This window comes from Rattus norvegicus, chromosome 12 (assembly GCF_036323735.1).
Source record: "Rattus norvegicus strain BN/NHsdMcwi chromosome 12, GRCr8, whole genome shotgun sequence".
Lineage (NCBI taxonomy): Eukaryota > Metazoa > Chordata > Mammalia > Rodentia > Muridae > Rattus > Rattus norvegicus.
The window spans coordinates 38,529,966-38,555,318 of NC_086030.1; the positions used below are offsets into that span (position 1 = coordinate 38,529,966).

A 25,353-nucleotide genomic window follows, 5' to 3' on the forward strand; every position below is an offset into this window, starting at 1 on the left:
GACAATCCATATTGTTTTAACTCATTCGGAACCGTTTTAAAAAGGTTCAATCCCAGTGTGCAATGCAAACAATGAGACCAGTCGCTTAGAAACCACATATCCCAGGATGCCACGCTCCAGGACCCAGTCGGAAGGAGGCATGAGGGAGGCCTTGGCATTCTGGGAGTTGTAGTCTCCGGCCAGGTCCCGCCCCTAGACGGCTTTGGAGGCCTGTGTGTGGAGAAAAGCCTCTAGGGAGAGCGGTGCTGCCCTACAACCTTCGCACCCTGCCCTCGAATCTTTCCCACAATCCAAAATGGCGGCCGGTGTGGATTTTGGCGACCTAGAGCTATTCGAGGCGTTTGATCCTCAAGAGGAGTCGACCCCGAAGCCCGTTCACACCCGCTTCAAGGACGACGAGGAGGAAGACGACGACGACGATGAGAATGGGGTGGGTGACGCGGAACTGCAGGAGCAGCTTCGGCGCTGTGAGGAAACCATCGAGCAACTCCGCGCCGAGAATATCCTTCCGGCTTGTTGGGCCCTATCACCTGGCACTTGGGGTCTGTGCGGCGGCGGGCGGGGGCGCGGCGGAAATTCCAAGAGAATCCGCATTCTAAGTCATTTCTCCCGCGGCCCTGCCGGCTGGCGGGCGGGAAGTCTCGGTCCGGTTGCAACCGGGGCCTGCGCCCAAACCCTTGCTTGTGAGAATCTTCCTGTGCAGACCAACCTGGCCCCCCAGCTCAAAGCTGCTCTCCTGGGTGACTCCAGAACCATAACTGTTAGATTGGAAACACTTCTCTCCCAGTCTTTGAGGTCACCGTATTTTCTGTCTTTGCGTGCCAAGCTCAAGCAGAGACTAGTGTAGATGTGTGTTTGAAGATGCGGGTATCGCAGCCGCGGAATGGGATATTTGTGGAGGGGCAAAAGCTGAGTGCCCACTCTGATGCAGAATCGGGGGCCTTAAAGAGTTAGCATGCAAAGAGACTTGGTTAATTGTCGAGATTAGTTTTACATTTCTTGAGCTAACTCGCATCGAAGTGCTCTGGGAAAAACGCGCCAAAGTTCCCTTCGACTTTCTTAACATGATTATAACGTATGTGGATTTGCTGGTATGCTAATTTCCGTTCTTAGGTCGTTTTAGTTCAGGTAACTTTACTTTTAAAATTTATCCTGAATCCTGAGCATGTTTGACGTGTCAACTTTCGAAGTTAAAGTCTGATTTTTTTTTTTCATGATACTATTTTCCCGTGACACTTTGAAAACTTTTTTTTTTCTTTTTTCTTTTTTCTTTTTTTGTTCGGAGCTGGGGACCGAACCCAGGGCCTTGAGCTTGCTAGGCAAGTGCTCTACCACTGAGCTAAATCCCCAACCCCTGAAAACTTTTACAACGCTAGAGAGTTGGAAAGATTGTGCATTTCCTATCCATAAGTGTACTCTCACATTCTTGTTAACATTTTGCTATATTGCCTTTATAATTTACCATTTTGCTTTGACGATGGAAATTTTTCTTAAGTGATTGCTTTAGCTTGTTCCCAGAACACCACGATCTAACTGAAATTTTTGGTTGATCTCTTAGACTGTTTCTGAACTTCAGGGATCATGTCTTACATGTTCAAAGGGATGAATATCGTTTTAATGTTTAGGTCCAGTTGTCCTGTCCTCGGCGAAACATGTACCCAGTGTGTCTCCCCTCAAAATGCTTACAGGTCCTTCTTTACATTTATAACATTTGGATATCAAAAGTGAACGTTTTAGTGGCTGGATTTTATGACCTGCCTAATTGTACATCCTGAGGACTGATATTCCTTAACCAGTAATAACATCAAGAACTTAAAAGAAAGTTGAACATTCTGACAAGACCCAGGTATGAGATCTTGAAATGACACCTAAGATGCCCCTTTGCTGTTCATCTCTTTAGTGACAGCATCTTTGTAAAAAGTGTTTGTGGGATGTTGGTATATTCAGAATACCATGAAGAACTCAGTAAGGGTTCTTTATTGTTGACTTCTGAGTATAAAGGAATTCTGGTAAGTGGGTTAAGTAGACTTAATGGAGGTGGTTGGTTGACTTTTTTTTTTTTTGCCCAGGGGTGTGTTTACTGAGACAGTGTTTCTCACCTAGTAACCCAGACTAGCCAGAAATTCACCGTATCTTAACCTTATTGGTCCCCGTTTGTCTTCCTTGAAAGTGCTGGGATTACAGATATGGGTAACCACACTAGCATTAAATATTTTTATTACATATTTGCAAAAATATTTAATAATTAAATATTTTACAATTATAGACAGTGCAAGGTATAGCATTTTTCTGTTTGGCTGAGACAGTCTCTTTGTAGCCTAAACTGGTCTCAGGTTACAGTATAGGTCAGGAGGATCCTCCTGCCTCCACTGGTTCACCTTGGGGCCAAGTCTGGGAAGGTACAGACAGCACTTTAGAAGGAAAGGTAATGTGCTTTTGAGAAAGTACAGAATGTAGACCTGTATTCAGATATCTGGTCATAACAATTACACTATGTTGGTGTCTCTTGGAATTTTAACAAGTCACTAAATTAATTAATTAATTAATTAATTTTATTTTTTGAGTCAGGATTTTACTTTGTAGCCTTGAACTCCAGTCTTTGCATGAAACTCACTTTATAGATAGCAGGCTGCTCTCAAACCCAGCTGCCTCTTCTGAGTGCTGGGATTAAAGCACGTGCCCCCACCGCAGGCCTGCAGTACTGATTTACCTAGAGCACTTGGTTCTTACTTTTTTCCTCTTTCTTTCCACATCCTTTCCTTCCTCCCCCTTTTTCTTTCTTTCAGCGGGGTCTGTATAGTCCAGCCAGCTCTCACACTCCTAGCATGCCTTCTGCCTTAACTTCCCAGGTGCTGGTATTCCGCATAGGGGGTTGTGTCCAGTTGAAGTATTTTCAGGCTTTGGAACTGGGCAGTTTTGTTGTTCATCCGTGTACTGGCTAGGCTGTGACCATAATTCCAGGTAGGGTCTCAGGGAGCCCTAGGATGCTGGAACTCATTGTGTGGCTCTGAGGATCTGAACTTTTTTTTTTTTTTTTTTTTTTTTTTTTTTGGTTCTTTTTTTCGGAGCTGGGGACCGAACCCAGGGCCTTGCGCTTCCTAGGTAAGCGCTCTACCACTGAGCTAAATCCCCAGCCCCCTGAACTTTTGATCCTTGTAAGTCTTGGTAATGACAGGAAGCTGACTCTCACCTGAGCCACTGTGTCAGCTGAGCTCAGGCTTACCTAGAACTCACTCTCGCCTATACTGGCCTTAAACTGGGAGCAGTACTGCTTGTAACTGCCACATTTTGTGAATCTTGGATAGTAATAGTTAAAGCAGTTTGCTTTGGCCCCCAGGAGTCTAAAATAAAATAAAATAAAAGTTCATTTATTTATGAAGTGTTTAGTTTTCTTTTATACATCCAAGCCAAACATACTTGAAAATGTTTAGACGTATATTCGTGTAACCTGCTTGTCTGTTCTCTTCCCTAGTCTCCTAATTTGTAAGGAAACTAGACACTAGTTAGAGAAACCAAAAGATTAACTTATGGGGTGTGTGTGTAAATGTATGAAAACATTTTTTTTTTCCTCGTGGAGAGGTTTAATGAGAGAAGAGTAGAAAATTTGAGAAAAGGAGGCAGACCATGGGCATGTGGGGGGGAAGAGAGGATGGGGAGAAAAGGGATAGGGACAGAGAGGAAGAGGGCAGAGAAGAGAAGGACAAAGAGAATCGAAAACATTTTTTTTTTAAAGATTTATTTTATTTATTATATATAAGCACACTGTAGCTGTCTTCAGATACACCAGAAGGGGGCATCAGATCCCATTACAGATGGTTGTGAGCCACCATGTGGTTGCTGGGAATTGAACTCATGACCTCTGGAAGAGCAGTCGGGTGCTCTTAACCACTGAGCCATCTCTCCAGCCCGAAAACATTTTTTTAATGTTGAGGCGATTTCTGGACCAGGTATGGTGCGGCCTGTTAATGACCACTCGAGAAACAGAGGCAGTAAGATCCCTGTGACTTCAAAGCCAAGCCTTGTCTACATTGTGAATGTCAGGGCTACATAGTGAAACCCTGTTTCGGAAAGAAAGGAAGAGAGACAGAGACACAGACAGAGACACAGACAGACAGTTTGTAGGGCTTGAGGAGATAGCTAACTGGTTGAAGTGTTTGCTGTAAAGCCAGAGTTTCTAATCCCTAGCACCCAAGGAAAAGGGTGCCAAATTGATCCTGCATTCCCAGTCCTGCAGAGGTGGAGGGAAATCCTGGAGCTAACGGATCTAGCCAATCAGTAAGCTCCAAGCTGACTGGTCTAGCCAATCAGCAAGCATGAGATTGGGCGAGAAGCCCTATCATAGAAAACAAAGGTAAAGAGCAGTAGAGAAGTCCCTTCTGACTGCCACATGTCCACATGTCCATGTGTCCACATGTCCATGTGTACTTCCAGACACTGAACCCAGCGCAGGGATTGCAGGGAAGACAGCAGAACGGGTGGGGACTGGAGCTCCTGTGATAAGCAAGCTCTGCACCACGGGCTGCGTCTTCAGCCATCCTGGGCTAATTTGCAGAATAGTATATGATCTTTAGTGCTTAGGAGCTACAAACGTTAGGTTTGTGTGGTGGTCTAACCTGTGACCCCAGGACTGGGAGGCTGAAGTAGAAGAGTCCCAAGCGTGAGGCAGGCAGAGGCGATTAAGAGTTTGTCTCAGCAAAGAATAGTTGCAGCCACACTCAAGTGCTTGTAAGAGCGAGCGATGCGTGTACTTTAACGTCTTCTAAGATCTTGTTTAACTTCTGTTCTAGTGGCATACTGGTGAGCAATACTAAGATAGATGGACCGTTATTACAAATTCTCTTTATGAACAATGCTATTTCAAAGTAAGTGGTTTTCTGTTTCTTAAATATGAGTTCGTGTGTTTTCTGAAACTGAATTCTGTAAATACACTGTTCGTGCCATCTTTATTCCTCCAGTTTTTAATGTATATGGTTGCTTCACCTGCAAATATTTACGTGCATTATATGTATGCCTGGTGTCTGTGGAGGCCAAAAAAAAGGCATCAGATCCCCAGAAGCTGGCATTACAAATACTTGTACAATGCTTTTTGTGTGTTGGGAATTGAACCCCGATCCTCTGGAAGAGCAACCAACGCTCTTAACCATGGAGCCATCTCTCCAGCCCCTATTTCTTCTTTTCCTTTTTCTTGTGTGTTTTTATGTGAGTAGTGTGCACATACCATGGCGCAGGTAGGTGGTCAGAGGTCAGCTTGTGGGAGTCAGTTCTTTGCTTCCCTATGGGTTCAGGGCCTTGAACTCAGGAGTCCGACTTGGCCGCAGGCACCTTAACCTGCTAAGCCCTCTCAAGGACTCGCCCTCATCTTTATTATTTAAGTTGGTTTTTTGAGTTCAGGTATGAGAGAGAGTAGTTTCGACCTGAGTTTGAGTCTGGACTCTGACATCTGTGAACTGGTTAAACTTACCGTACCTTAATTTTCTCACTGAAGGGCAGTGTGTGCCTATGGTATTTACCTCTCAGGTCCTTAAGTGGCACCATGAGAGGCCAGGAAGTAGCATCTCAGAAGAATACTAATACCGGGGTTGGGGATTTGGCTCAGCGGTAGAGCGCTTGCCTAGCAACCGCAAGGCCCTGGGTTCGGTCCCCAGCTCTGGGGGAAAAAAATTATATATAAAAAAAGAAAGAACACTAATACCACTATAGTAGCAAGGTTTAGTTGTCCCTGCTCTCACATGTGCATAAGTTTTCCATACTGGCTGTCATGTGGTGATTGTGGGTCTATAGCAGAACTTGACTACTGCAAGCCCATGGCATGCCTGAGTGCAGGGCTCAGCGTACTTCTGCCGTGGCCTGCCCTCCTGAGTCACTTGTTCCTCTTATTGTCCCATGCACTGGCTGCGGACAAGAAGATAAAGGAGTAGGGTCCAGGCCTGTCGCCTGCTTCAGTCCAGGAGGAGAATCCAAGGCTTTGGAGCTAGGAATACTGGATGGTGAGTGCAGCAGCAGTGATGCTAGGCACCCCTGGACCTGTGGTCCCCTAGATTAGAAAGGTGTTAATGGTTTTAGTTACCTTTTCATTAATTAGCTTTTAATGCTCTAACTTCGGTACCATTCGTCTGTTACTTAGCTTGCAGAATCTTAGAATGTTACAGCTAGAAAACACCTGAGAGGCCAAGTTCGTCTGAGGTAGTACCCTGGCTGTCTCATTCCAACACAGCAAAACCAGGGCTTTGTTTGCACCTCCCAAAGGGAGCACTCCAGAATATCTGTCCGATTAGTGTGATTCTTGACCTGGACAGCTAGACAGAGTAGACATTTTTCACTTTTCTTCTTTTTTTTCTTTGTTTGCTAAAGTATTTTGGTTGGGCCTTTTCTAGTTTTGAAGTGAAATGTGAATTTTCTTATATGTGCATTGAAAGTCTAGAAGTTGTCCCTGTATGGCAGAAATAGTGAGGAGAAAGTAGGAAGGAGGCTTTTTATCATGTAACTCTTTGGGTGGTTTTTGTTGTTTGTCTTTTGTTTTCTGAACAGGACTTCTGGTAGCCCCTGCCGGCCTGAAATCTGTAGCTGTCCTCCCACCTCTGCTTGCCGGAGGCTGGGATTGCAGGCGCAGACAACCGTGCCAGGCCTTTCCTTTGGTTTTTGAGTCATTTGCATCCAGTGCCTGTCAAGAATTAAGGACATGATAGCCAGAGCTACACAGAGAAACTCTGTCTGGAAAAACCAACCCAGCCAAACAAAAGTACAGGAAATTTATAAATAAAGTCTTCTTACTCTCAGAACTGTTTGACTAAGGTTCTATGCCAGACACCAGTAGATTATCAGAATCACGCTGTTAATGCAGCAGTGGTTGTGTTTCTAAAGAGTAGCATTCCGAGTTACAAAGTCATGTTAGGAAATGTGACAAACATGAAAAACTGAAGTTGAGATGTGACTTCTTACAGTAATGCACAGGACCTGAGTCTGCTGATGTCTCGCTCTACCCAGGTTCTAATCATCTATCCATCTGCCCTCTCCTACAGGCAATACCACCAAGAAATAGAGGAGTTTGTATCAAACTTAGTAAAACGATTTGAGGAACAGCAAAAAAATGACGTGGAAAAGACTTCCTTCAGCCTTTTACCCCAGGTATTTTAAGCCTGAGGCTCAGTGCCTATGCTCTTTGCTGTCAGCTGCTATTACACTAGAAATTTCCTTGAGTCAAAACCAAAATAGTGAAGGTTGTGCATTGGCATCTTTCTCAGAAGTCTTAACCAGTGCCTCCACCTGGCTGGGATTGGTTCTGGTGTGCTGCCTTGCCTGGATTTAATGTTATTTTTGATTTAATGAACATGTTTTAAAGATTCGAAGTCTATGAGGTTATCGGTATTGACTAGTATTTGTTTCAAGTCTGCCTTGATTTGATTGAAGGATTGATAGTTCACAGTATCCTTCCTTCTGATACTCAGGATGTCTGATTTATGTATGTTAGTAGGTGGAGGAAAAGGGTTGGGATTTCTAAAGTTTGAAAGTCAAAGTATTCCTCTTGTGACACTTGGTGATGCCTGTTTCTTGGCCTTAGCCATCCAGTGTTATGTTGGAAGAGGACCGTAAAGTGGAAGAATCGTGTGCCATTAAAAACAACAAGGAAGCTTTTAGTGTAAGTTTGGGCTCGCTCTTTGGAACTTTCCAGATGTATGGCTCCTGTGTGTTTTCAGTTGGGTGGCGTAACAATAGGCGTGCCACTGCCTCTCTGTAAAGCAGGAGGGTCACTGTCCTCCTCTAATGTCACCTTCTCTTGAGTGACTGCTGCACTCTGTCCTGAGGACACAGGACGCTTTATTCACAAGAGTTTGTGTTGGTCCTGATGGCCTCTTCATGTTTGCCTTGAAAACATTGACTGAGCTTGGAAAGCTTTCATCCAGAGGAAGCGGAGAGGAGGAGCTGGTGTAACATCGCATGTTAGAAGTTGAGGACATCAGTAAGCCTGGTTATGGTCAAAGGAGAGCTTAACAAGGAGAGCCTGTATTTAGGCCATCCAGTTCCTTTGCAAAGTTCATTAGTATCAAACTATTTTTGCAGCATATTCTCAAAAGGGTGACTACTAGTTCTTCTGCTTATAAAGTATGCCCTCTGATAACGTACCCCAGTTTTACAGAGATAATGAAGAGCCACAAGTCTCAGGACAAAACTTGAGAGGGATGTTGCATCTCTGCAGATTTGATTGTAGTTGTTATATGTCCTGCTTCTTAGCATCCCTGGCAAAATAGGTTTAGTGGTGGAATTAAATACAAGAAGGTACTTTTTAGCTTTGAGTCAGAAAGCTGGGCTGGGAGCTGGCCTTGGTGACTTCTACTTGTAATCTTAGAACCCAGAGGCAAAGGCAGAAAGGAAAGGGGAAAAGGCTAGGCTGGACATAGAGCTTAGGGGCAGGGCACTTCCCTAGCACGTGTGAGTTGCTAGCTCTGTCATCATCATCACCACCATCATCATCACCACCATCACCACCATCACCATCATCACCATCATCACCATCACCATCATCATCACCACCATCATCATCACCACCATCATCACCATCACCATCACCACCATCACCATCATCACCATCACCATCATCACCATCACCACCATCATCACCACCATCACCATCACCACCATCATCACCATCACCACCATCACCACCATCACCATCATCACCACCATCACCACCATCACCATCACCACCATCACCACCATCACCACCATCACCACCATCACCATCACCATCATCACCATCACCATCACCATCACCATCATCGTCGTCCTGTTTCCCCTGCTCTTCCCCCTTCCTCCTCCAGAGAGAGTGTAGAAGATCTGAGTTTGATTCCCTGCGCTTACACTAGGTGCCTCACAACCACATAAAGCTCTGGCTTCAGGGAACTCAACACCTTTGGCGTACCCAATGACAGGCACGTAGGCCACATCCCCACAGATGCTCACACACATAATCCAAAGCAAAATGAATCTTTAAAAAGTCAGAAATTGGGCTGGAGAGATGGCTCAGCGGTTGAGAGCACCCGACTGCTCTTCCAGAGGTCCTGAGTTCAGTTCCCAGCAACCACATGGTGGCTCACAACCATCTGTAAAGAGATCCGATGCCCTCTTCTGGTGTATTTGAGGATAGCTACAGTGTACTTATATATAATAAATGAATAAATCTTTAAAAAAAAAAAAAAAGTCAGAAATTCCCACCAGGCAATAGTGGTGCACATCTTTAGTGCCAGGCCCTGGGAGGCAGGGAAAGCATATCTCTTACTTCAGGCACAGCCAGACTACGTGTCTGCTTGTCTAGAAAACACAGCAACAAAATCAGAAACTTGCATCAGACAAGACGAACGTTCATGTTATTTGAAGGAGATAAAAATTAGGGATGCTATCAAGAATATTTTTGTTTGTTTTTTCTTTTTTTCGGAGCTGGGGACCGAACCCAGGGCCTTGCGCATGCTAGGCAAGCGCTCTACCGCTGAGCTAAATCCCCAACCCCCAAGAATATTTTTAAGGTTCCTATCTCTTGTTCTTGTGTGTGATGTTGGTTTCCTTTTTCTTTTTAAATGTATTTGTGTGCATGTGACAGGCAGAGGGCTGTTGGCTGGAGTTGGTGCTGCTTCTCCTTCCCCGTGGGTCCCCAGCCTCTGCGTGAGCCACCTCAGCAGTGCGGTGTCTGTTTCATGGGACAAGGACTCACTCTGTAGTCCAGTGCTGAATCTGCCACCTTGAGTTTTCAGATTTTTTTTTTTTTTTTTTTTTTTGAGACAGGGTTTCTGTGTAGCCTTGGCTGTACTGGAACTCATTTTGTTTATTTATTTATTTTGGTTCTTTTTTTCGGAGCTGGGGACCGAACCCAGGGCCTTGCGCATGCTAGGCAAGCGCTCTACCACTGAGCTAAATCCCCAGCCCCTAGAACTCATTTTGTAAACCATCCTTCCCCGGAACCCACAGAGATCCACCCGCCTCTGCCTCTTGAGTGCTACCACTGCCCAGCTTAAGGATTTTTTTTTTTTTTAAGATTTATTTATTAATTTATTTTATTTATATGAGTACACTGTTGCTGTCTTCAGACACACCAGAAGTGGGCATCAGATCCCATTACAGATGGTTGTGAGCCACTGTGTGGTTGCTGGGAATTGAACTCTTTTTTTTTTTTTTCTTTATACTTTTTTTTTCTTTATACTTCTTCTTTTTTTTTTTTTTTTTTTTTTTTCTTTTCTTTTCGAAGCTGGGGACCGAACCCAGGGCCTTGCGCTTCCTAGGCAAGCGCTCTACCACTGAGCTAAATCCCCAACCCCGGAATTGAACTCTTTTTTTTTTTTTTTAAAGATTTATTTATTTATTATATATAAGTACACACTGTAGCTGTCTTCAGATACACCAGAAGAGGGCATCGGATCTCTTTACAGATGGCTGTGAGCCACCATGTGGTTGCTGGGAATTGAACTCATAACCTCTGGAAGAGCAGTCGGGTGCTCTTAACCGCTGAGCCATCTCTCCAGCCTAGGTTTTTGGTTTGTTTGTTTGTTTGTTTGTTTGTTTGTTTGTTTGTTTAATTCTCTTCCATCTCAAAGGCTATGAGATTAAAGTACTGCTTGTTTTTTTTTTTTGTTTTTTTGTTTTTTTGTTTTTTTTTCTTTTTTTCAGAGCTGGGGACCGAACCCAGGGCCTTGCGGTTGCTAGGCAAGCGCTCTACCACTGAGCTAAATCCCCAACCCCGTACTGCTTGTTTTAAACAAGAGTTTTACAGTTATCTCTTTAGGCTTTAGACATTCTGGTGTTTTCTGAGTGCTGCTTTGTGCCAGGAACAGAGAGGTTTAAGAGACAGCAATGAAAAGAAAGGGTCAGGGCCGACTCTTGTTCAGTGAAGCAGGTCAGTGGGTGAAGGTTGAAATCCTAAGAAAAGTAAGGTTAGGATATAGGCCATTATGTGCTTGCTTATCACATGAGGCTCTGGGTTCAATTCTTGAGTAGAGACAGAAGAGGGAGAAAGTGAGGTGCTAGCTGCATGGGAGGCTGGGACAGGAAGGTTGAAAGTTTAAGGCTGCAGAGTGATTCACGGTAGCCTGGGCAGTTTAGTGAAGTTCTGTCTCAGAATAAGGAAAGAAGCAAGTTCCCTGCTGGCACACTCAATTGCCCTGAATTAGAAAGACATTCTAATTTAGACAGCCCTAAATTCAATATCCAGAGCAGTCGGGGCGGTGGGAGAGTTGTGTAGTGACTTGTTAGTGACTGTCTGTGTGGACCATGGTCTCCATGAACTGAGGGAGAATGTGAGGGTGTGTTCTGAGCAAAGAGGGCTCAAGAAGTAGGAAAGGGAAATCGATACCAGCAGCCAGGATTCAGCCAAGTACTGAGAGTGCTATTGCCATCTTACTAAGAAGGAAACACATTGAAAGCTCTGAGACTCACCAGTAGGTGACAGAACAGTTGATCTACATCTTGATGAAGACTTCAGGTTATAGTCTAAAAGCCATTTAAGGGTCATAAGTAAAAACGTGACATGCTGTGTCTTTATTGAAAGAACCAGGTTCTTTTTTGGAAAGTAGTTGTCCCCTGGGAGGGTCTGTAGTCAGTTAGAAAGCTGGTGTCAGCCTCAGACAAGAGAAAACAGTAGCAGACCATTGTGGTAGGGATGGTGATGTGTGCTGAAACCTGGATGTATTTGCAATAAGGCCAGTCTAATGTGTCCATGAATTAGCTGTAGAATAAAGAACCCAGGAAGAGGGGTTGGGGATTTAGCTCAGTGGTAGAGCGCTTGCCTAGGAAGCGCAAGGCCCTGGGTTCCGTCCCCAGCTCCGAAAAGAAAAGAAAGAAAAAAAAAAAAAAAGAACCCAGGAAGAACAATCAGAAGAGCTCAGGCCCTGGCCAAGGAGAATGGGAGAGGGGCAGGTTTAGAGGGGGCTAGGAATTGTTGGTTTTGTTTGTTTTTTTAATTTACTTATCTATTTGGATTTTGTTGTTGTTGTTTTAAAGACAGAGTCTTGCAGTGTATCCCAAGCTGGCTTTGAACTGTGGTCCTCCTGTCTCAGCCTCTCAAGTGTTGGGATTGCAGGCAGGTGTCACTATACCCAGCTTCCAGTGCCATTTTAAATAGGTGAGTTTGAGACACCTTACATATCTAGAAAGAGGTATCATGTTGGCCTTAGAATATCCAAAACTGGAGCTCAGGGATCAGAACTTTACTTTGTGGGGTCATCAGCATAGAAATTATATCTCATAGCCTAGGTGTGAGTGAGTCGGGTACGATGGGAGAGTGGGGAGGAGGCTAACTGACCAACCATATGGCCTGCCAATCCATAGAAGATGGGGAGAAGAGGGGACCTAGGCAGCAACAAAAGGTTCCGCCTGTAGAGCGGACCTGAGCGTGGCGTCCTGCAGGCCGTATTAGAATGGAAGACACCTCTAAAAGGGAAGAAGCAGTTGTGCAGTACCCACTGCCAGCGCGAGAGGTGAGGATTGGCAGATGCCCAAAGGACCCAGCCGCAGTCTCCCTAGCAGCTTCTTCAAGCAGCTAGCGTGCTGGTAGGAATGAAGCATTACTGGAAATGTTCCAGAGACACTGGCAGTGGCATTTAAGGATGGGAGACGTGTGTTCTAGATAGTAGAGACAAAAATAAACTTCCAAATACAACATCCGAACCTTAATCAAATCCTGCCTCGGGGCTAACACTAACAGGCATTTTGGAGGTAAAGAAGCCTGAATGTGCAGTTGACACGAGAGACTGGGGAGTTGTTCACAGGAAAATGTCTCTGTGCTGAAGTGTTCAGCCTGAGTGTCACTCTGTCTGCATCTGACTTGTGTGTGCATGTGCGTGTGTACATTTATTCAGTCAGGTACAGGGAGCATGACTATTCCTTGTGTTGTATTCCTAACCCATCTGTATGAAACGACTACAAAAACTTGGGTGGTGGGGCTGGGGATTTAGCTCAGTGGTAGAGCGCTTACCTAGGAAGCGCAAGGCCCTGGGTTCAGTCCCCAGCTCCGAAAAAAAAAAAAAAGAACCAAAAAAAAAAAAAAAAAAAAAAAACTTGGGTGGTAGACCAAGTACATGGGAATCAAGGGACTTGAAACAGCAGACGCAGGCTGTGACGGTCTTGCTGCAGACATAGGAGGTGCTGGAGGGACCTGTGTCACACTTCGGTGTGAGCAGCGTGGTCTGTGTGCTGATGGTTCTGCAGCAGCTCAGGTGTCACTTTATTTGCACATGGAGTCCAGCTAATGGTTAGGGCTCATTTCTCACAGCCTCATGTAGAATCAAACTTAATGGGTAATCATAAACGTACGTTATCGTAGACTTACGTTACTTAATGTCTTTTTTTTCTACTTAAATAGCGATATTTTTTGACTTGTTTTCTGCAGGTTGTAGGAAGTGTCCTGTATTTTACTAATTTTTGCCTTGATAAATTGGGGCAACCGCTACTAAATGAAAACCCTCAGCTTACGGAAGGATGGGAAATCCCCAAGTATCCTACATAGTGAATGAAGATCCTTTATGCATCTTGCCACTAAGTTCACCTTTTAAAAAAAGCTTACCAAAGTTTGCAGACTATGATAACTATTCCTTAATAAAATTCACTAAAGGTACCAGCAAGTCTTCAGCCACATTGTTTCTCTAGAAGGGCAAGAAATGCAAGTAAAGGCGAAAAGGTTCGTGTGGGGGCGTTGTCTTGTTTTATTCTTTGTTTTCTAATACCAGAACCGTAATCTCTTTATCAGCTCTTAAAAGTTAATTTGCTCTATTGCTGGTTTGATATGAATTTTACATTGACCTAGAATCCTGATATCTGGAGACATGTGTTAAATGTTTAAATTGATCATCCAGTTCTTGGAATTCAGGCCCAGTGCCTGGGAGGGTGGAAGGAAGTCATTATTGCTGTCAGTGTGGTTACGGTCTTAGAACCATCTGCCTTCTTCCCGTTAACTGAAGGACAGGATGCTCTGTTTGCTTTGGTTCTTCTGTTACTGATCACTGAGCAAAGTTGAGAGGTCACATACTGAGCAGGCTGGTTCTTGGCTAAAAGACTACACGTGCTGCTTATGTGACTGGGAACAGGACACTGGGCTGTGCTTGGCAGTTGCCGATGCCGCGCGTCTCGCCTTCTGCTTCCCTGGCTCTCCACTGGCATCTAGGGTGTACTGATTTGCTTTTCTGTTGTCACTGACATTATGAGAATCTTTGGATTTCTCTTCTGTTTTGTGTTCTGACCTAATAGGCCGAAGCCTCACTGTTTCAACTGTGGTTCTGAAGAGCACCAGATGAAGGAGTGCCCAATGGTAAACATTCATAAGCAGAAGTCACTGAGCAAAAGCTGGCTGGTGGCCATTTTGTGTGCATGTGTGGCTCTGGGTAATGTGCATGCACTTCCTGTGCTACACTCATTTGTGCTTCATCTTTCCAAACTTGTGTTTATATTCTAAGACACTGGGTGTTTTAAAGAAAATAACATTCTGTGTTTGAGGTGAAGGATGAGTTAATTTTTAGACATATTTTAAAAAGTTAAAATGTAGGTTCTGATAACACTAAAATAATAAAAATTAAAGTGACTGTTTCTTCTTGCTTGCTTTTCAAGAATGTCTGCCCACCTTTGTGTGTATAGTATACATTAAAACTAAAGCAATATTTTGTGTTTATATTTTTAAAAGTGAGCATTCTTAGTAAGTTTCTGAGATATTTCTAAATTGCTTGATACCATTCTTTTCAAACATTATTGTGATTTAGCCTCGGAATGCTGCTCGAATAAGTGAGAAGAGAAAGGAGTACATGGACGCCTGTGGCGAGGCGAACAGTCAGAGTTTTCAGCAGCGCTACCATGCAGAAGAAGTAGAAGAGAGATTTGGAAGATTCAAGCCAGGAGTTATTAGGTACACGCATGCTATAACATGTATAACATGTCTGACAGAATGCATCCCTTCATTCTAAGCCACCTATCAAAGGTTTGTCGTGTGCTTGTTTTTTTGTTTTTTTTTTTTTGTTTTTTTGTTTTTTTTGGTTTTTTTGGTTCTTTTTTTCTGAGCTGGGGACCGAACCCAGGGCCTTGCGCTTCCTAGGCAAGCGCTCTACCACTGAGCTAAATCCCCAACCCAGTGTGCTTGGTTTATATCATACTTCATGCTATGTAATATGGGACAGAAATGCTTTAGCCAGACATGGTGGCTCTTCTCATGCCTGTGATCCCAGGGCCTGAGAGTTGAGGCAGGACAGACCCCATGACTTCTAAAGATTTATTTATTTTATTTATATGAACACTGTGGTTCTCTTCAGACACTTGAGAAGAGAGCATCCCATTACAGATGGTTGTGAGCCACCATGTGGTTGCTGGGATTTGAACTCAGGACCTCTGGAAGAGCAGTCAGTGCTCTTAACCACTGAGCCATCTCTCCAGCCCGACCCCATGACTTCTAAATGAGCCTGGGCTACAGAGTGAAAGCCCTGTCCTAAGGAAAATACAGGGCAGGCTTGAGAGCATGCTTGGAAGCTGAGAGCACTGGCTCCTCTGCCCGAGGACCCAGGTTGGCTTCCTAGTGTCCAAGATGACTCAGAACCCTGTCTGTAAGCCAGCTCCCATGGATCCGATGGCCTCTCCTGCCCTCTGTGGGCACCAGGCATACATGTGCTGGACGGACATACACGCAAGCACAAATACTCATACACATTAAAAATGATAGTAAGTCTTTAGAAAATGAAAGATGCCAAAATGCTTTCATGCAAATAGAAATCCCTCATCTTTCCTCCTCTTTATTTTTACTTAGTGAGGAACTTCAAGATGCACTGGGTGTGACAGACAAGAGTCTTCCCCCTTTCATCTACCGGATGCGCCAGCTGGGCTACCCACCAGGCTGGCTCAAGGAGGCTGAATTGGAGACTTCAGGACTTGCACTCTATGATGGAAATGGTATAGTATGTTAGGACAGGGAAGGCAGCTTACAGGAGCCTGTCTCCCACTCCCCCAACCCCCAGTTAACTAAGATTATTAGCCAGGCCTTTCAGCCATCATCCAGGAGGGGGAAGCAGATTGATCTCACTGAGTTTGAAGCCAGCTTAGTCTCTAGCAAAACCCTGTCTAATGACAGGAGTGGCTGGCCTGTTTGATGACATTTTGTGTCTGACAGGGAAGGAACTAAAGCTTCATAGAGCGTATGGAATTACCAGGTAGCTGAGCTGGATGTGGTGGTACACATGTGTTATCCTAGCACTCAGGAGGCTGAGGTCGGAGGGTACCAGACCAGCCTGCCTAAGCTACATAGCAAGACCCTATGTTTAGAAGAAAGAAAAGAAGAAATAGTATCAGGTAGGGATAGGGAGGTGGCTCAGTGTGGAAGGGTGGTTGCTGTGCGCAGTTGGCATCGAGAAGGAAAGAAGGTTCTCGACACAGTTGTCCTTTGACCTCCAGTTACGTCTCGTAGCACACCCACAGTATCCACTTGCAGTAATAATTTTTTGTTAATTAAAAAGAAATATCAGGGGGCTAGAGAAATGGCTCAGCGGTTAAGAACACTGACTGCTCTTCCAGAGGTCCTGAGTTCAACTCACATTAACCACATAGTGACTCATAACCGTCTGTAATGGGATCTGATGCCCTCTGCTGGTGTGTCTGAAGACAGCTGCAGTGTACTCACATATATAAAATAATAAGTCTTTACCGAAAAAGAAAGAAAGGAGGAAAGGAAGGACGATCAATCAGGCCTCAGGCCTCAGGCCAGAAAGTATTGGCTTACACCTTTCATGGCTTTACACCTCCAGCACTCAGGAGGCAGAGGCAGACAAATCTCTGAGTTCGAGGCTAGCAGCCTGGTCTACAAAGTGAATTCCAGGAGAGCCAGGGCTACATAGAGAAACTCTGGCTCGAAAAATGAGAAGAGAGACAGGGAGAAAAAGAAATATTGAATTGCTATCTCAGTTTGATCTATGACCACCGCAGCCAGAGCAGGAGCCTTTCTATTGGGAACATAGTCCTGTCAATGGCCAGAGACAGACAGCACTCCCACAGTGATGGGAGGCAGAGACAGAATTGACTGGGTGTAGCTACTTGGCACAAATAACATACAAGACCATGCCTGCCTCAAAAGCAAAGGGGCCAGAGAAGTGGCTCAGTGGGAGCAGGCACTTCCTGCTGTGCCTAATGACCTGAGCTTTGTTTCTCAGGATCTACATGGTGGATGGAGAGAGCTAATTTAGCAGATTACTCACTTACACACACACACACACACACACACACACACACACACACACACACCCCATGGCACAAACATTTACCAGCGGCTGACCAAACACACACACACACACACACACACACACACACACACACACACACACACACACACACACACACACACCATGGCACAAACATTTACCAGCGGCTGACCAAAACGAATGCAGACACTTATGGTCAACTGTTTGATTAGGATCGGGAACCTGGAGGGGATTACAGCCCCATAGGAACAACAGTGTCAACTAACACAGCACTCTCAGAGCTCCCAGACACTGAGCCACCAGCCAAGGAGCATACGTGGGCCAGTTGATGCCCCCTGGGCACATTGAGTAGAGAGGCCTGTCTTATCTGGCCTCAGTGGGAGAGGAAGGGCTTAATCCTGTTGAAACTGGATGCCCCAGGGAAGAGGGATGCTGGTGGGAAAGAGGTGGAGGTGGGTGGGGGAGCATCCTCTGGAGTGAGGGGCACAGGGGAAATGGGCTGATAAATTCAGGGAGGGGGGACAGGAAGGGGCAACTTGTGGGATGTAAATAAGTAAAATAATTACAAAGAACCAGGAGGTCTAAGGGAGGGTGTGGGGTGAGGCCGCCATACTGCCCTGCAACAGCCCTCTGTGGTGGCCGGGCACTCCTACAAAGCTCTTTCCAAGGCTGAGTATGACTGAAGTTTAAAATTTTTCATAATAAAAAAATTTTTTTTGTTTTGTTTTAGTTAGTTTGGTTTTCAAGACAGAGTTTCTCTTTGTAGTCTTGGCTATCCAGGAACTTACAACATAAATCAGGCTAGACTCCATCTTACCTGTCTCTCTGCCTTCTGTGCTGGGATTAAAAGCATGTGCCACCACCACCCAGCTGAATCTTTTTTATTTTTATTTTTTTTATAAATTATTTATTATAAATAGAATACACTATAGCTGTCTTCAGACACACCAGAAGAGGGCATCAGATCCCATTACAGATGGCTGTGAGCCACCATGTGGTTGCTGGGATTTGAACTCAGGACCTCTGGACAAGCAGTCAGTGCTCTTAACTGCTGAGCCATCTCTCCAGCCCTTTTTATTCTTTTGAGACAATCTGTATTCCAGGCTGGCCTGGAACTTGTGAGTTAAAACTGGCCTTCAACACCTGCCTCAGCCCCCTAAATATTGGGGTCATAGATTGTGATGCTCAGAGCCTATTTGAAGTTGTAATGGTTCAGGAAAATGACAATTAGTTGTTTCCATACTAATTCTGATACAGTACTGCCCTATGTGGGTTGAGTAGGGGAGGGACATGTTTAGTGTCTAACCGTGTTCAAATTTTCTCTGACTTCTAATAGATGATGCTGATGGGGAAACAGAAACTGGAGAAATACAGAATAAAAATGTTACTTATGATCTCTCAAAATTGGTAAACTATCCAGGTTTTAACATATCTACTCCCAGAGGTATTCCAGATGTAAGTATACATTTTAAATTTTTTCTTTTGAAGTGTGATAATTACATTAAAGATTGTTACATAGGGCTAGAGAGAGATGGCTCAGTGGTTAGGAGCACTGACTGCTCTTCCAGAGGTCCTGAGTTCAATTCCCAGCAACCACATGGTGGCTCACAACCATCTGTAATGGGATCTGATGCCCTCTTCTGGTGTGTCTGAAGAAAGTGACAGAGTATTCAAATAAATAAATCTTTAAAAAAAATAAAAAACCACTATGAAATTTTGAGACTGTGAAATTGTCTGGAGCAGTCTTATAGGTAGTCTTGTAAGTTTTACAGGTATTTCTTTAACTAAAAGTCTCTGCTTAACCTGACCAGGTAGGTGCTGTGGGGCTCCTCCATCTGTTTCCTTGGTTTTCTCTGTGGTAGACTTCTCTGAGAGGAGCTGTCTCACACTCAGTGTGGTATGCCGCCCAGCTTCCGCCCGTGTTTCAGAGTTAAACAGTGGTGCTTTGGTGGTGGTGCAAGTTTGGGCTTTGTTTGAGCTGTTTTTAATGCACTGGTGTTCCGTTTGACTCTTCCAGAGAGTCTTCAGTTTCCTTTACCGTTTCCTAGCTTGCATAGCAGACAGTGGGGTTCACTGTGACGCTTCGGTTTGGGGGTGGGGTGTTACTGGTAATTTGTTTTGAATTGGAGACTTTTACTACAGCATAGGAAAACCTTGAAGTCACTGTGTAGCCCAGTCTGGCCTGGGATTTGCAGCAGCCTCTATGCCTCATCTTCCTGAGGGCTAGGAGCAAAAATCTCAGAGACGATGTTCCCAGATCCCACTCATCCTTCTTTCTTCCACATCAGGAATGGAGAATGTTCGGTTCCATACCAATGCAGGCGTGTCAACAGAAGGATGTGTTTGCCAGTTACCTTAATTCTAACATCCAGTCGGTAAATTGACGTGTGTGTGTGTGTGTGTGTGTGTGTGTGTGTGTGTGTGTGATGTTGGGAATTGAACCTAGGACTTAGATGTGCTAGGCAAGCAAGCACTTACCACTGAATTGTACATTCCCAGCCTCTGAACACAGGTTTTAAGGGTGTAGTTGGTAAACATTGTAATGGTGAGGTTTTATGGATCATTGCTGTTCCTTTTGGTTTATATCATAAGCACTGATTTCTGATTAATCAAGAGGCCAATAGCAATTGTGTGGCTGTAGACTGGTTTAAGTATGGGTAGAGGTTCTCTGTCCGCCCTGTGTAACTGGTGTCCTTACTGGTTACTCCATTAGCCAAGCGTGAAGTCGAGCAGCAAGCGGTCTTCCTCTCAGTCCAGCCCTAACAGTCCAAAGAAGCAGCGGAGGGAGGGCAGCGCAGCAGCCTCCCCTGCTGACATGGAGCTTGACTCAGGTAAGTCTGTGGGTCTGCTTTGAGAAGGCAAGGCTAGCCTGTATCCTCCTGGGTCTCTAAGGAGGAGGCTCCCCCATGCTTAGCTCCCCAACCCCTAGCTATTAGAGCATCTCCACTGCGGCTGGTAAAGCCTAAATTGGAAGCTGCACTCAGTAGGAGAGGCAGAGGGATCAGCCAGCCAAGTTCCTGAATTTGGCAGGCTCAGGCACCCACAGTGTCACATTCATCTGGCTCCTCTGGTGGGGCATCACTCTGGACAAGCAGCAACTGGGCATGCACACTTCTAGGAGCTCCTGTTTGAAGACCAGTAGAGCCTCTGGGCAGTTGTTTTTGTAGGCATATTGGTCCTAGAACTCAGTTCCCTCCCAGAAGCTGTGTACTCCTGAAAACTTAAAATTGGGCAAATTCTTGCCCTCTGACACACTGTTTTATCCCTTTATCCCTCCATGTCCTCCCATGGAACCTGTGTTCAACCAGCATCATTGTGGTCCTGACAGGAGAATCTACTGTCCACCTCTTGGAGCCCAGTGTCTAGGATTAGGGCAAAAGCAGGGACTCTGCAGTTAAGAGCAGGCTTCCTCTTTTCTGCAGCCTCCCTAGGACTCCTTCTCTCCATGACTCATGTCTCCTCCATCTGAAACCACAGAGGGTACAGGGTAGCTTTCCAAGGGTTTGATACACATTCCTGAGCCCCAAGATCCAGGCATGGTCATGGGGTCTGACAGTCTGCTGTTTTTCCCTTTTCCTGGACTTTGAGACGGTAGCCCAGGCTGGCCATCTGAGTCCTGGCACTTACAACCCTTTTCTGCCTTTTCAAAGATGGGTGTTATGGCCATTCTACCTCTGGATCCCCTTAAGTTCCAATAATAAGTTTGTATGAAATGCTGTGACTTCTAAAGTGTCTTTCCTGTTTCAGATATAGAGATTCCACCTGGTTCTCAGAGCAGCAAAGCATTTCAGTTTCAACCACCATTGCCTCCTGGCACACCTCCTCCTCTGCCACAGGGAACACCTCCACCTCTCTTCACTCCTCCACTCCCTAAGGGAACCCCGCCACTGACTCCCAGTGACTCTCCCCAGCCGCGACCCACAGCCTCAGGCGTGGATGAGGATGCCCTGACACTGGAGGAGCTTGAAGAGCAGCAGAGGCAGATCTGGGCAGCCCTCCAGCAGGCCGAGGGAGCGAACAGTGACTCCGATGTTCCCATGGACACACCTTTAACTGGAAACTCAGTGGCCTCCTCCCCTTGTCCAAACGAGTTTGACCTCCGTGTCCCAGAAGGAAGGGCCCTGGAAAAGCCAGTGCTGGCCGAGCCTGACACAGCCTCGCCTGAGCCCTCCTGCAGCCCAGCCGCCGAGGCAGCAGTGCTCTCTCAGAAAGAAGAGGGCGTCTCCGCAGAGGGGGACCCTGGAGATGGTCTTCTTGACAATGGCGGTGTGTTGAACATTAGCAACGGAGGCAACCATTTGGACACCCGGCCTCCGACAGCCTCAAAAACCCATAGCCCAGTACCTGACATGAGCAAGTTTGCTCATGGAATAACACCCTTTGAGTTTGAGAACATGGCTGAATCCACCGGAATGTACCTCAGGATAAGAAACCTGTTAAAGAATTCACCCCGAAATCAGCAGAAAAACAAGAAGACTTCTGAGTGAGCCCCTGCCGTAGCACTGGCTGCCAAGTGATCTGCAGCCCTGCCTGTCCCACCAGACCGGGACCAGGTGACCCATTTGTCCTCCCCTTTCAGAATCTGCCCGTGTGTAACTGATGTCAGCTCAAGCCTGTTTTACCTAATGAAAGACTGGGCCTGTGAGCTTGCTGCTGTATTCTCACTGACAACAACCAGGGCGTGCGGGAGCTGGGTCACAGATGCTTGTCTCATCGTGAGTGTCTGTCAAGAGTGAGGTTTTTTTTTAATGTCTTTTTGTAAATTGTTTCTACATTTTGCTATTATCCTGTATATATAAGCTTAATATATCACTTTTTAAAAGAAAATCCTAACAATTTTAAATTCACATTTCAATTTCCACAACCAAATGAGAATAATCAGGGCTGAGCAGCTTTATCCTGCTTGGGGTATTTTTGTAAGATTTTCATGCATGAATTTTAATAACACTTTTACTTTTTGTAATTTAATTATTCAAATATGCTTCCAATAAAGGTGTGCTCACCTTTGCGTACAGAGGTTTAATAAATTAGTTTTCTTACACATGAACCAAGACTTTGGGTAGCTATGACTCACAGTTAAAATTGTTCTTCTAAACTTGGCTGAAAATTATGTGGTTGCAGTGAAACTGCATGTTTGGCTGCTGTAAGTGGATTCCAGCCTTACATATAATAATATAGAAACAGAATTGTCTAATTACTTTGGGGGGAAAATGGAGGTCAGCTAGCCTTCGTACACAGTAATATTGTGGATTCCAGCTCGAAAATAGACCAGACCCGTACTGAGTGTGACTATCCTACGGAAGCGGGACCCTGCTCTGGGCGCTCTGAGTCTCTGCCAGGTCAAGTTTTGGAACACAGGGAGATCATGAGTTACAACTTAGTCAGAGTAAGCTGCTCCCAGGCCAACAGAGGGCGCAAAAGGGAAGGATAAGGCCGCGCCAGGATACAGTGTTAAGGGCTGGCAGCTTCTTTGTCACCTGAGTTTTCAGTGCATTCCTCACAGGGTTTCCATGATGCTGTAACTGTGGGAAAGCAGCAGTCTTCCTAGGAAGCCCAAGACAAGGAAGGGAGGGCGTGGAGACACAGATAGGGGACCCTATCAACATTAAACACGCTTTCTTACCTCTCGGTGTTTTTCCAGTGAGATGGTACATTGCTGTGTAGCCTAGGCTGGCCTCATTCACAATCTTCCTGATGCTACCTACTGCTGAGGTTGCAGGCAAGATGACATGGTTCTTTTTCAAAAACATTTATGGGGGTGGGGGGCATTCCTTGGCATGGGTACGGATGTTAGAAGACAATGCGTGGGGGGTCCATGTTATGTTCTCTTGTCAATGTATGTCCTCATCAAGCACCTTTACCCAATGGGCCAGCCTGAAGGTGACATTGAACTTGTTCGTCTTCCTGATTCCTGTTGACGGGTGTGCACTACCCTTCCCAGCAGCTCAGGAGCCACCCAGAACATTGTACGTGTGCTAGGCAAATACCACCAACCACACCACTTCCCCGCCCGGAGACCTACGGGATTCTGGAAGTGTCAAACTTCCACTAGAGACTTTAGATTTCTAAATCAGGAATTATTGTTTAGCCCTGTCTGGTGGCTTATGCCTGGAATCCTAGCCCTTGGGAGGCAGGCTGGTGGATCAGGACCAGCGTTGGTGACATAGCAGATTCAGTTAGCCTGAGCTACATGAGGTACTGCTAAAGGAAAGGGAAAAAAAAGTGTTTCTTTTAATACTGTATTGCCGGTATCTGCTGAATATTGAAACAGTCATTTCCAGCACATACATACTCTGTTAAGCTATAGATTATACCATTTTTTCTTTATCGACTAGGTATTGCCTCTTCTTTTTGTTTTTGTTGTTTTTAAACGAATGTCTAAGACATAGATGCCTAGCTGTAAATAAATTCAGATCTCTTGCCTCTGTATCCAAGTTCCTTTTTTTAGTATCTATTTTCATGCTTTTAATTATGTGTATATATGTATAAGTTCAGGTTCCCTTGCAGCCCAGAAGAAGGCACTGGATCCTCCTTGAAAGCTGCAAACAGCTCAGCCATCTCTCGAGCCCTGAATCCAGAAGTTTATCCACTGCCCTGTTTCCCCGTGAGAAACTCTACAAAAGCATTGGTTTCTCAGGAACTGGGATCCTTTTGTTTTTTTAATTACTTAGGGCCTGGAATTGTACCTGACGTGTACGAGGTCCTAGGTTTGATCCCCAGGACCAGGAAGAAAAGTAGTTGACATGAACCACGGGCACACTTTCGGTAAAGAGAAGGAAGTAATGAGCCGGGAGTGGCGGTCCCTGCTTGTGATCTCAGCACTGGAAGACTGAGGTGAGAAGACAAGTCGTAGGCCAAGACCCTGTCCCGGGAAGAAAGATGTTAGAAGTCACTGTGCTTCGTGGGTCCCAGCCCAAAGCAGCATATAGCAATAGAAAACAGTTGGCTTAACTACTGATGGGAGGCCAGAGCTGGCTAGCAAGAGAAAATTCCAGAACCAGTCCTCAAAGTATCAGGGAGGAGGACACTGCAGACCAAATACACAGTGAAAGAAAGGAGGGCCAGCAAGATGGCTCACGGGATAAAGGTGTGTGCCGCTGCTGCTGAAACTCGACTTTGGTCCTCGGCATTCACATGGTGGGAAGAAAGAAAGCCAAGTGGAGCTCTGACCTTCCCATGCACACTGTGCTGCTTGTACACACAGTAAAATAAAGCATGTTTGAAGGAATGGAGGTTGCTGGGTGAGGAGGAGGGATTGTTCGGACTTGTCAGTGCAGTGACAGGTCTCCAGGTGTGGGCAAGTGAGGTCATACCCAGACACTCCCCGGTAGACGTAGGAGCAGGGTGGGGATGTTTGTCATGTGAAATGTACCTCGGGTTGCTACAACAAGGCCCGCTCTCATTTTCGTGAGCAAGGAAGTGGGAAGAAGGCGCTGCCTGGACTTTAAGTCTGCCTTTGCTGTCTTCGAACAGCTTGTGTCTGGGTACCACAGGCTCCCTCCTACATAACTGGATTTTCAAGCTCTTTGCTAGAGCTTGTGGATCCTGGCTGTTGAACCTGAAAGTTCTCCACTTTGCTTTGGGGTTTTTCCTGAGTTCTTTTAAATTCACATTTTTAGTGTGTGTGTGTGCGCGCGCCTGTGCGTATATGCAAATATCACAGTCTGGAAATCAGGACAAGCGGGAGTCGTTTCTCTCCTACCATGTGGGACCTGGGGATGGAACCTGGGTAATTGTTTTTGGCAGCAAGTGCTTTTACCCAGGGAATCATGTCACTGGCTCTCATTTGATTTTTACCCCTTGTCTTGCAGTTTAAAGATGGCCCTGGGTTCGGTCCCCAGCTCCGAAAAAAAGAACCAAAAAAAAAAAAAAAAAAGATCACCATGAGCAGACAAAACCAACAAGGGTGTCGTAACAATTTTTAGTGCCCAAGTAGGTTCTAAGGCGTGATTCATTCTCTCAGAATGCCTTCAGACAGTTTTGTTTTCAAGACTTAGGAAAAGTCCTAATTGTTCAAACTTACAGGCCCATTTTATGTCAAAATGCAGATCACTTCGGACTGTTTAGGAATATGTGGTTTTTGGTAAAGGAAAGTGGTTCACTTATATAATCCCGGGGTGTAGAGAGACAGACACAGAGGATACATATGTCC

General features: G+C 45.3%; 1 protein-coding gene across 7 annotated transcripts; it reads left to right on the top strand.

Moving 5' to 3' along the window:
• The first annotated feature begins 71 nt into the window (after positions 1-71).
• Positions 72-23,630, top strand: Zcchc8 (zinc finger CCHC-type containing 8). Of its 7 annotated transcripts, NM_001400968.1 has the most exons (14): positions 276-500; positions 1,804-1,846; positions 4,788-4,862; positions 7,020-7,125; positions 7,559-7,636; positions 13,370-13,473; positions 13,592-13,657; positions 14,224-14,284; positions 14,730-14,872; positions 15,761-15,903; positions 18,538-18,656; positions 19,490-19,576; positions 19,915-20,032; positions 20,949-23,630. In NM_001400968.1, the coding sequence occupies exons 1-14, from the start codon at positions 296-298 to the stop codon at positions 21,686-21,688; spliced, it is 2,088 nt and encodes a 695-aa protein (NP_001387897.1). In that variant the 5' UTR covers positions 276-295; the 3' UTR covers positions 21,689-23,630. The 7 variants fall into 7 exon arrangements, with proteins under 7 accessions (XP_038945166.1, XP_006249396.1, XP_038945165.1 ...); XM_006249334.5 differs by lacking the exon at positions 19,490-19,576 and having other exon boundaries at positions 100-500; XM_039089237.2 differs by lacking the exon at positions 4,788-4,862 and having other exon boundaries at positions 100-500.
• Positions 23,631-25,353: the final 1,723 nt, after the last annotated feature.

Bases quoted from the DNA above. Each gene is read 5' to 3' on its own strand.
- Zcchc8 (NM_001400968.1), top strand. From the start codon at position 296: ATGGCGGCCGGTGTGGATTTTGGCGACCTAGAGCTATTCGAGGCGTTT. The intron at 1,847-4,787 runs GTATGAGATCTT...CTTCTGTTCTAG, and splicing joins AACATTCTGACAAGACCCAG to TGGCATACTGGTGAGCAATA. The intron at 13,658-14,223 runs GTTCGTGTGGGG...CTGACCTAATAG, and splicing joins ATGCAAGTAAAGGCGAAAAG to GCCGAAGCCTCACTGTTTCA.